Here is a 10996-nt window from a genome sequence, read left to right as displayed (position 1 = left end):
AGCTGTTAATAAACGTTCCCGCAAGGAGGACTTGCTTATGTGAGTCTATGGGGGCTGGCAAACCCACGTTCCCGAAGCCAGAGAGGAACGTCGGGGCAAGCGTCCCGCTTACGTGAGTCCTCTATGTACACCGCAGGGAAGGTCGCCGGGACTGTAAGACGTTTAAGTACGGTTACACTCTCACTACGTGGCCTTGGGTGGCGCACCCACGATCCTGAAGCCAAGGATGGGACCGTCAGAATAAGTTCCTGGGTACTTTGTGCTTTCAGGCCCCCGCTTCCGTGAGTCCCATCTGGAACTGCCGAGCACGGTTAGCAGGTCGCCGGCCGGCAGTGACGTGGCCGTACATCCACACGATAGTCCCACCAATGACTAAAGTTTGTACTGCGAGGATCGAGTAAAAGCCTGGAGGGAGTAGCGACTCCTCAGCTCGGCCAATTATGAGTTTGGACTCGTGGTGGCAGTGGTTGATGGCCAAGATGCTGGCAAGAGGGCCGATTTAAGAGGTATTGGCTCCCCAAATGGCCTTCGGCGGGTGAGCAGCGTCCCACCTGCCTCGGAACAGTCATGGAGAGGCGATAGGGGTTAGAAAGCGCCCCGTTCGACCTGAGTCGAGTGCCAGCCCCTGCCAGGCTTAACTATTCAAGGTAGCAAGGTACTGGGTGCTTTGTGTGCTGGTTGGGCGTAACCCCAACCCCTATGGCCCTTGGGGGCCCAGGTACTGTATGGCCATACATTTGCGCTAAGGAAAGCACCCGTTACTTACTTACTTACTTACTTACTTACTTACTTAACAATACTTGTTAATAAACGTTTTTTTTTATATTTATTGTTTGTTTACATTTTACTATTTGTCCATAAGGACATTTGGTAAAATATTATAATTTAAGTTTTGATAAAATATAGCATGTGGATGGTTACCCCCAGCGGGACTCCATTTTCCAGGTTGTTTATTGTTCTATTGTGAGGTCTGCAGGATGTTTCTTCTTCAGTCTTCTTTCTATTATTGTTTTATTCGTGTCAGCAACCAGCTGATTTGGGTGTGTTGCAAGTCTTTCTTTATGCTTTTTTGCATATCTGGCGATTTCCTCTTTAACCGTTGGAATCTTTAAGTCTTTTCGTATATCTTCGTTTCTGACGTACCATGGAGCGTTAACTATTGTCCTTAGGATTTTTGCTTGCTCTGTTTCTATTTTATTTATGTGACTCATTGCTGCCATCCCCCATAGTGGGACTCCGTATGTCCAGATTGGTTTGATTATTGTTTTATATATGTTTAGTTTGTGCATTATGCTTAATTTAGATTTTCTATTGATTAACCAGTACATCTGCTTCATTTTTTCACGTATTCTGTTTGTTATTGATTTTATGTGATACTTCCATGTAAGGTGTGTGTCTAAATATATTCCTAGATATTTGACATACTTTGTGCTATGTGGGCGCCATTTAGTTGGATATCTGGTGTTTTTCCTTTTCTAAGCGTAAAAAAATGAGACAATAAGTATGGTAAAATAGCTTTAATAAAACCTCTTTCTTTTCCTGGGCGAGAGGGATTCGAACTCGTGACGCCTCGCATTGTGTTACGGGCTTCAACGAGCGTACCTATCTGCCTCGCCTTGTTAATAAACGTGGCAATATGTATTGGCTTGTATGAATCACACACAATTTCCGTACAAATCGTTGATCACTTATGCTGCGATATCACATACACACGAAATAAAACCCTATATCCTATTTATATTTAACTTAAATACGTATTACTTATTATGTGAAATATTTTATCCAGCCTGAATGTCACATCAAGTCTCTATTTCGTCGATTGTATTATATATTTTAATGCCAACTGGTCAAACAACTACAAGGTTTGTGAGTAAACAACTTGAGGACCAAAGTGAGCCTTTAGAGCAAATGAAGAATTCACAGAAAAGTTTTACTTTAGAACTATCTTATTTTACAATATATTTATTTTCTATCGTCATTGTTTATTGCTCAGTAGACTTTTCAATGATTAATTATTATTGTCAACGAATAACTATCTCGTAACTTTTATTTGGTGGAGGATGAAAGAGGTTTTTTGTATTATATTGTCGATTATAATGTTGTCATTATAATGGAAAAATGATTATGGTCAGTGAGAAAATTCAATGTATAAAATATTCGTTGTAAACATTATCTTTTTCTATATAATTGTTTTGTTATTCAGTACAACAAGGACAACACAAGGACACGTCGTAGAATTTTTGCGGAAAAATTAATAATTGAATATTTCAGTGCAGCATATATTTTATGTCTTATTTAAGTAGAAGGATGTTTGAATATATATTTGAAGATAATAGATAAACATTCGCAAAAGTTATTTTGCCAGAAACATCAAGGACTACAGGAATCGTCATCTATGAATTGCTTACAGCTCCGAAATCATGAACGTATAAATACACGCTTTCCTATTATAATTTTATAGAAAAAACAAGCAATATCATAAATGGATTTATTTAGAAAGGAGACGAGTGAAGAGACAAAATGAAAAGGATGATGAATCCCTTCTTCATAAAATTGTATTTATATTCCTTTGGTTTAAACAGAAAAAATAACTTTCAGATGGTCAATAAACGATACAGTATATCATCAGTAGTGAGATCATTATACCGGACATTTTTGTGATCTGATGTATCCAGTACAACCTGAAATAACCGAAAATATATGTATTTATATTAATTTCTATTTTTTTAAGAAGATACTTTTATACGCACCTTGATAATCGTTGTCGGGCTGTTGATTTAAAGTCTTGTTTCAGAATAAATTTCCTAATTCCCATCAGGTAAATTGCAACATACTTCTCCCAATTCATATCCCGTAAATCTAGTTTGACCATATCGCTGTCGTTCAACATTTTCACCTTCCTCGCCAAGTCGGAGCAGTTATCCCTTTGGAAAGTCCATTCGTTCGTGGTGAAATATGCTACCGATGTGAACAGCTTGTTGCAATTTTTGAGAAGTTTCATCATTCTGAAATATCATTTGTAATTATTATTATAGAGGAAGCCAGAGATTATCCTCGAAAGATTGTTCTCGCCGTTCGAGGATCGATTGAATACTCACATTGGTTTATTACCTCGGAGTCTTAAAAAGATATCTATGGCGAACGCAGGCAGAACATAAGGAATTACACTCCGAACGTTGAAAATATATCTATTAGCTATCATTGAACAATCCGGGTACCACGGCGTATCGTTAAGTGGGGTTTCTATGCTACATTTCACCACAGTATCTATCAGCGGACCAAACCTTGTCAATTGTAACATTTACATTATTATAATTAATGTAATTATACTTAAAGCAATATTTATTATCATCCGAATATCATAGGAAATATTATGTTATATCACTATTTTTCTAAATTGAAGCATTGGGAGCAAAAGTGGACTTTTGTATTCTACATTTGTTTGCACTTCATTGTCCACGTTGCTTAAATAAACTGAAACTTTTGGAGTATTCTGATGATCGAATTAAATTAGTTGGAAAAAGGTCGTAATAAATATTACTTGAAAGAGTATGGTGCTATATTGCTGGTGCAGTTGTAAATTTTAACTTCACTGTCACGATGTAGCGTGACATGCCATGCACTACATATTATCGCGTCGACTACGAAATCGACAGGCACTATATCCAATTTTGCATCTCTCCTACCCAATATCGCTCTTGCACATCCTCTACTGATTAGCAGAGTCATACCTTGAAACATTAAATTAGTTTAGAAGTTATTTGTGATTTTCGATTACCAGAAATGTAACACTAAATAGATTGGAAAGAATTCTCGTAATTGAGAGCAACAACAAACTTACTATAATAATGATTGTGGTGGCACTCGACCACGGAACTTTCCAACGGCTTTGAGACACAAAGCGCTATACCTTCAAAGCATAAGGCCGACATGCCTAATGTACCATCGAGTGCAATGTACCAAGCGGAATGTACCAAGAATGCATAGGCGGCAGCCATCGCGGACATCTAATAAACGCGTACGTAGTGGAGATATCGAGGGGCAAGAAGGAAATGAATCCCTTTGCTTTCGAACCAAACATTCATACTGCCTGAGCTACGAAGTGCGATAGGTAAGCGCCATAGCGAAGCAAACATTATTAGTGTTACGTCGCGTAGGACATCTACACGCCATCCCTCGCTACCTGGCAGCCAACGGTCAACCTACAGCCATCCCGATTCTCAATAGACCCAATGACCCACTATAAAGACATTAGCCTTTAGCTGCATTGTCTCCACACATGTTTGCCAGTCAAATTGCATGTCTGGACAATTCTCTAATTCGAGAAGTATTTGCTGTTTATGGCTGGGTCTTGGAAAGGTCCTTGAGTTTATTAGGCGCTCTTAAGAATAACGGAGAAAGCGGACAGTCATCAGATGGGAAAAGCTAACACATGCCCATCATAAAAGGCTGTTTTTCATCAGGAGCAAAGTCCACCGCCGCTCTACGTTGGTGGGAGACTTCTGCATATTCTGTTCATTAGAGTGGGTCATCACCAATCGGCATCGCGGATCGTTACCCTCACTTCCTGGACGAAAAGTGTGAATAACGAATCCGCGTTCTTCGGTCAAGGGACACACCCACACCAAGCTTTCCTCCGAGACACCTTAAGGGCAGCTCAGCAGTCCAATTCTCATTCGCACCTCATTCCGAGTCACATTCTCATTCACTCCGAGTCTGATTCTACGTCTCATTCTCATTCTCTCCGAGTCTGATTCTAAGTCTCGTTCTATTCGCATTCCAATTCTCACTCTCTCCAAATCCGAGTCTCATTCTATCCAATTCCGAGTCCAGTACAATTCTCGGGCAGTTCCAGTTCAGCACTTCTCGAGCAAGTGGTCAAGCAGTCATCATCACGTCACACTCGGTCAAGTCGTCACTAAGTGTTCGGTTGAATACAGTCAGTCAACGCAACGATACTAAAAGAGTCTCAGCTCGTACTCACTCGTCGTTGTTCGTACACGCACTCACTATTGTATCACCGAAGTTGTTGGATCGATTAAATATATAGTAACCTGTCAACCGCAGCGTTATTTCAATTAATCACCCTTATTATCCCACAAGAAATAAGGGATCGTACGATTCGTGGCGTCGATTAGCCAATCGTAACGGGAATTTACGACTCCCGTTGGCGCGCTTCTTCGAGATCGCGTCTCCCCGCGAACGTGCGAAAGTTCAGCTTTATACGTTAAAATAAGAAGGAAATTAAATGTCACTTAAAAACTCCCGGCTAAATTGATATTGGTCATTTAATGAAAATTGTAGTCCCGTGGATCAACACGTTATCAGCTACACGATAGAATGCGCAAGAACTTGCCTCGTTTTCCTTCCACTGTGGATTTGTGTATTGGGAAAATGAATATCCCGATATATCATCTATGTATGTTGCAGAAAATAGAACTACGAAGAGAGTAAGTCAAGTGATTACCACTGTTTATATAGACACGTTGTAAAAAAAAATGTTTTAATACTTTTAACTTAATCAGCGTAATAAAAAGCATTACAATCATTTAAGCAATCATAATAACTTAAGCAGTAGAAGTTTCTCCCAGAAAAAATACAAGTAAAATACACTGTCCGACGTTAATATATGTATATTCGGAGTAACTTTATAATAACTTTTTGAAAATTTGATCAAATGATCTGAGCTCTTTTGAGAAGTTAGAAGGATTAGTTGATTAGAAAAATTTATTGAAAAATTTACAAATGGTCGGAATTGCAAAGAAAAAAGGAAGGGTCTATGTTTACAACTATTTTTATGTGGGTTTGCAATAAAAATTTAAATACGATACTTTGAATATTTCTGTTAGTTATATATGTATATGTTGCAAATTTTATCAAAATTCGTGGAAACAGGCGGCAAGGATCAAAAAATGTAGATTTCTTACACTTATGTGCCCAATGTCGTGAAAAATTGCCATTTTCAACATTTTTAATCGTATGTGGTTCATTACAACGTTGCTCGATTTCGATCTGGCGAACTAATTTTTCTAACTTAGTTACCGTACATAGAAAAATTGTCTTTCCTCATACGAGAAGCATTCTGTGACATTTTGCGACGCCTGCAGTATATTATATGCGCTGTTTAGCAAGTAAATGAATCTTAATTGTTGTTGCATATGTGTGTAAATAAAATATAAAGAAAACAGAAATTATTTTATACTTTTTAGCGCACCTAACTTGTATAAATATATACTATGACTTTATTTTCCTGCTTACTGGCTTCTATGCGTCGCGTACGATGTTTGCCTCAGTACTCATATACATTAGCGGACAAAAGTTTAAGACGATGATTTGTAAACCGGATTATAAACATCTTATACGCATATTGTTCTTCTGTTCGATTTGTCTCTTTGGAATAACATAGCTGTATGTTTGACTTTCGTAATTGTCACACGCTCAAGAGGGCCACCCGTTCCGAAATAGTAATCAAGTAGACGAAAACATCCTGCATGCCATAGCTATCGAAACAATAACAAAACAGTGACTGAATAACCGCCTCTGATATACGTCCGACGATAACCCCTCCAAAGGGACTAAAACCTCACTGTAAAAACCCTCCAAAATTAGCGCTCGATACCTCATTCTGTTATAATTCTTTGAACCGTCACTCTGTTGGATTTATACAATAAAATTTCCATCATCTTATAGGAAGTTCAATTCCTTCACCTTATTCGTGAAACGTTCGAACTGCGACGCGAGATCACCGGCGATCTATCGGTTTAGTGATTTTTTGTGTCCCCCGACGTGACATAATCTCAGATCGTCAGTTGTTAAACACAAACAATGTAGGGGTTACAACAGTTAGTTACCGTTTAGCACTTCTAAACAGTGAACATTAGTTTAAGACGATTTGTGTAAAACGTGCGTATGAGTGCAGTTTTTGAACATTTTGATTCTGAAATGTCAAAATCATTGTTTAGTGTACCTTTTATTGCTTAAAATTCATTTAGGTAGGAACAAACTATGGGTAAATCAAAGAATTTACTTGAAAACGAAAGGGAGCAAATCGTAAGGCTGCGAAAGCAAAGTAAAACCTTCACCGAAATAGCAAATATAGCGAACAAGTCAGAAACGGCTTGTAAGCGAGCTTGGTATAAGTTTTTAAAGGCAGGCATGTATTGCGATTAACGGAAAAATGGAAGACCACGGAAGGCAACGCCGAAAATGGATCGCCGGATGCATCGATTGAGCGAAAAGGATCGTTTTCGTAGTGCAAATAATATTGCTGCGGAGATAAACTATAATAACGATACGCAAATTAGTGCTAGAACTGTTAGGAGAAGATTAGAAGACTTTAACTTAAGAGGACGAAATCCCCAAAAGAAACCACTGCTGAGTTCTAGGAATCGAAAAAGACGACTTGCATTTGCTAAAGCTCATAATCATTGAGTGATGATTAGCAAAAAGTATTGTTTTCAGACGAATGGAAATTCAATCGCGTCTCTTCTGACGGAATACGGCATGTTAGTCCAATTGGCGAAAGTTTGAAAACACAGTGCGTTTTAAAAACTCTTAAGCATGTTGGTGGAAACGTTTTTCTCGAGGCGGCCCTGGTCCGATATGTCGTATCAATGGAATTATGGACCGTTTTCAATACATGGACATACTCAAGAACGCAATGTTGCCTTTTGCACGAAACAGTAGGAGTGGTGATTTCATTTCTCAAAATAATAGTGATCCGAAGCACAAGGCTCGGGTTGTGAAACAGTTTTTTGAAGAAGAAAATGTTACCGTGCTGTCGTGGGCGTCGCGATCACCAGACATTAATCCAATCGAAAATTTGTGGAGCATCATAAAAAAGACAGTACAAGGTTATAAACCGAAAAATTTAAATGAACTTTACAATTGAAACAGCTTGGAGTAATATTATTGTAAGATAGTGTGACGTCAGGGAAGGAGGTGGCGTGAGGGATAATTGTTTATTAGCGTTATCAAGATATGTTAATGTTGTCAGGGAGTGTTGTGAGCGTTACCAAGGTATGTTAAGGGAAAAATGAGCGTGGTAAATGTTGTCAGAGTTGAATTTATCTTGGTCGTGTGGAGATCGCTGTGTTGTTGTGTCGTAAAAGTAGTGAGAAATAAACATGCGAAACGGGGTATTGTATTCGTTTTCGTGTGAGTGCAAACGATATTGTATTTATCATACTGTGACCTACAAACTAATGTAATAACATTCCTACATAATGGTAGATCAATGTAAAAAATTAATAGATTCTATGCCAAGAAGATGTATCGAAGTGATAAGAAATAACGGATATTGGGCAAAATATTGAATTTAAACAAAAATTGTGTATATTTTCTTACTAAAAATTAATATTTTTTGTGTAATCTTAAACTTTTGACCGACGAAATATTGTACAAATTTTGTTCCTTTTTTATAACTTAGCTACTGAGCAAAATATCAAAATGAAATTTGTTTTGTAAGTGTACAAACAAATGTCTAATTAGTTAATAGCGAAAGTAGAACACTGTATTTATATTTTTTATGGAAAGTAAATCAATTATTTATTTCTTCCATTTCGTTTTAAACTTTTGTCCGCTACTGTACCACATTCTGAATGTGCTCTCTTCGATTCCTTTTTATTAAGCTATTTGAAAAGCAAAGTGTATTTAGTTTTCACATAATACATTTCACATAAATATGGGGAAGCCAGTTGTAAGTCAATCATGATGTTAACACACAAAGATGCTAATATCTCCAAATGGTTAAACCTTTGAGCTTTACCTTGAACTTTACTTCGAACCTTTTTATGTTTACTTAAATCTTTTTATGCAATATGGTGTTTCCTCCTTTTATCTTTTATTTTGCAATTATTCTTTACTTCGTTTTATCCCATTTCAACCAAATATTTCATAATTTCTTTAACACTTTTAACGTTTCTACTGTAGTATCGTGGACGAAAGGCCTAAGAGATATCGGGCGAACTATAAACAATGTCGCGAGAAAGCCGAAGTGCGGACAGGCCCAACAATGTGTCGTCGATCCTTCAATCGAATAGTTTCGCGGAAAAGGCCTGCGTGACCTTGGCCACGAGCGGTTGCGCAATACGTGTGTGGTGGGGCTAAGACAAAAGACAAAGGGATGCTAAGGGATTAAGACGAATTAACAGTCAGTGTTAGTCGAGAAGTCAGAGAGTGTGAATTGCGTTGTCGAGAGAGAGCGTTGAATCCGTGGCGACGAGAGTTGCAAATTAACTATCTACTTGTCTTAATTATAATACGTCATTGTGATTAGTTCACGTTAAACAACCATCGTTTCCTGTTTAACCAACATCTGTTTAATCAGTTTGTTACGTCGCGTGAGATAATCCGTACGCCATCCCTCGTTGTGTGGCCGTCAAAGGTTCCCACGTACCGTTATTCATACCTTCAATAAACCGAAGGAGCCACCATAAACTTAATCTTATTAACTTGAAGGAATCTCTAATCCTGTAAGTGTTATTGGTTTATAGATGGTCCTTGGAACAGCCCTTAGATTTATTGTGCTGTGGCGGCACTCGACTTCACAAATACCGCCACTCGACACTAACTTTAACGGACAACGGCAGCGCCTTAGGTTACGAATGTTCGGAACCCGGGTTCGAATCCCGGCGACCAAAGTCCGATTTTTCTTCTACGATTCTTAAATGGGAAGAAAATACAGCAGCCCCCCAACAGAGCGACATCTACAGCCAGCAGCTACTATTATCACGGATACTCAGTACACTTCAGTGCGCCCTTACAAATTACGGAAAAAGCGGGTGTGTACCTAACGGGAAAAGCGGGTTTTTCCCATGAACAATGTCACCCACGAGCCACGTTAGTAGGAGGCTTCCTTCTCCTATCTTCATTCATTAACGTTGGCTATAACCAATGGGCATCGCGGGTCGTTACCCTCACTTTCCTAACGAAAAGTTAGGAAACGAATCCGCTTTCTTCGTTCAAAAAGCACACCCACACCCAGCTTTCCTCCGTAATAACACAAGAGCGGATAGTCAGTGAAGGCTCAGTTCGCAAATATTCAAAAGTCCGGCACCAAATCGCCAGAAGTCAAACACCAACTCGAAAAGAGTCAAAACTTAGTCGCTAACTCGACAAGTTGCTAATACCTATACTCGAAGTCGAACACTTTGAACTTGATTGTAAAAGACATTACAATTCGACATCGTAGCCTGACCCACGAGTATTTCCGAACATTTATGTAACCAGTGAAATCAATTGTTGGAAATAAAATATATATTATAACCTGTTAACCGCAGTGTTATACAAACTCAACCACCCCTATTATCCCAACAGAAGTAAAGGGATCGATCTGTTCGTGGCGTCGATTATTCTAATCGTAACGGGAATTTACGACTCCCGTTGACGCGCTTCCTCGCGAACGCGTCTCCCCGCGACTGATCGAACAAATACAGTTTAATATTAATAAACTAACTGTAGTAGTAAGATCCTACACTACTATCTCTTCTTTTTCCTTCTACAATGATCTTTAAAACTTCACTTGTATTTCCTTCTTATGGCCAATGTTTTTTAACGTCGTACCTGTATACCTTTTCTCGATATTTCTTTTTTCAGTAATTACGTAATATTATAATGTCAATTTCAACATAATATATCATGTTTTGTTCTTTTATTATTCAACAATGCTCGTATGCTAGTTTCATCTTATTTCAGCATGTTCAGTGACCCTCTCTGCGTCGCGTGTATCTTTTATTTCTATCCAACAGTGCTTCGATATTAGTTCCATTTCATTCCATTTCTCCGAAACATCGCTTGCGAGGCAATCTCGTGTTAAGCAGAGTTAAATAGACCCTCGAGGCACTTCACTTTGTTTTTAGTTGAAACGGTTTCGTTCATTTGTGTAGCGGCACAAGAGCTAGAGGACAATTCAAATCATGTTGTTGTCTTGAAAAGGAGTATCAACATCGTTAGGACATACATACTGTAATAATAAGTAAACTCCGGGCAAAAACAA

The 10996-nt window shown here is 38.5% G+C and overlaps 1 protein-coding gene and 1 pseudogene across 1 annotated transcript; both read right to left on the bottom strand.

Moving 5' to 3' along the window:
- The window catches only part of LOC122577091, a 238994-nt pseudogene that overhangs the window by 184642 nt on the left and 43356 nt on the right, over positions 1–10996 (bottom strand).
- On the bottom strand, positions 2588–3731 carry LOC122576925 (putative fatty acyl-CoA reductase CG5065). The gene is made up of 4 exons (XM_043747843.1): positions 3542–3731; positions 3099–3284; positions 2751–3005; positions 2588–2681 (listed from the first exon to the last, which is right to left on the bottom strand). The coding sequence occupies exons 1-4, from the start codon at positions 3727–3729 to the stop codon at positions 2603–2605; spliced, it is 708 nt and encodes a 235-aa protein (XP_043603778.1). The 5' UTR covers positions 3730–3731; the 3' UTR covers positions 2588–2602.

This window comes from Bombus pyrosoma, linkage group LG17 (genome assembly GCF_014825855.1).
Source record: "Bombus pyrosoma isolate SC7728 linkage group LG17, ASM1482585v1, whole genome shotgun sequence".
NCBI lineage: Eukaryota > Metazoa > Arthropoda > Insecta > Hymenoptera > Apidae > Bombus > Bombus pyrosoma.
The sequence above is the reverse complement of the archived record's forward strand: the minus strand, read 5'-3'. Positions and strand labels throughout refer to the sequence as shown.

Excerpts from the sequence above, each read along its gene's own strand:
- LOC122576925 (XM_043747843.1), bottom strand. The coding sequence starts at position 3,729 with ATGACTCTGCTAATCAGTAGAGGATGTGCAAGAGCGATATTGGGTAGG. Across the intron at positions 3,006-3,098 it reads CTCCGAGGTAATAAACCAAT|AATGATGAAACTTCTCAAAA; the intron begins GTGAGTATTCAA and ends ATGATATTTCAG. Across the intron at positions 2,682-2,750 it reads GCCCGACAACGATTATCAAG|GTTGTACTGGATACATCAGA; the intron begins GTGCGTATAAAA and ends CGGTTATTTCAG.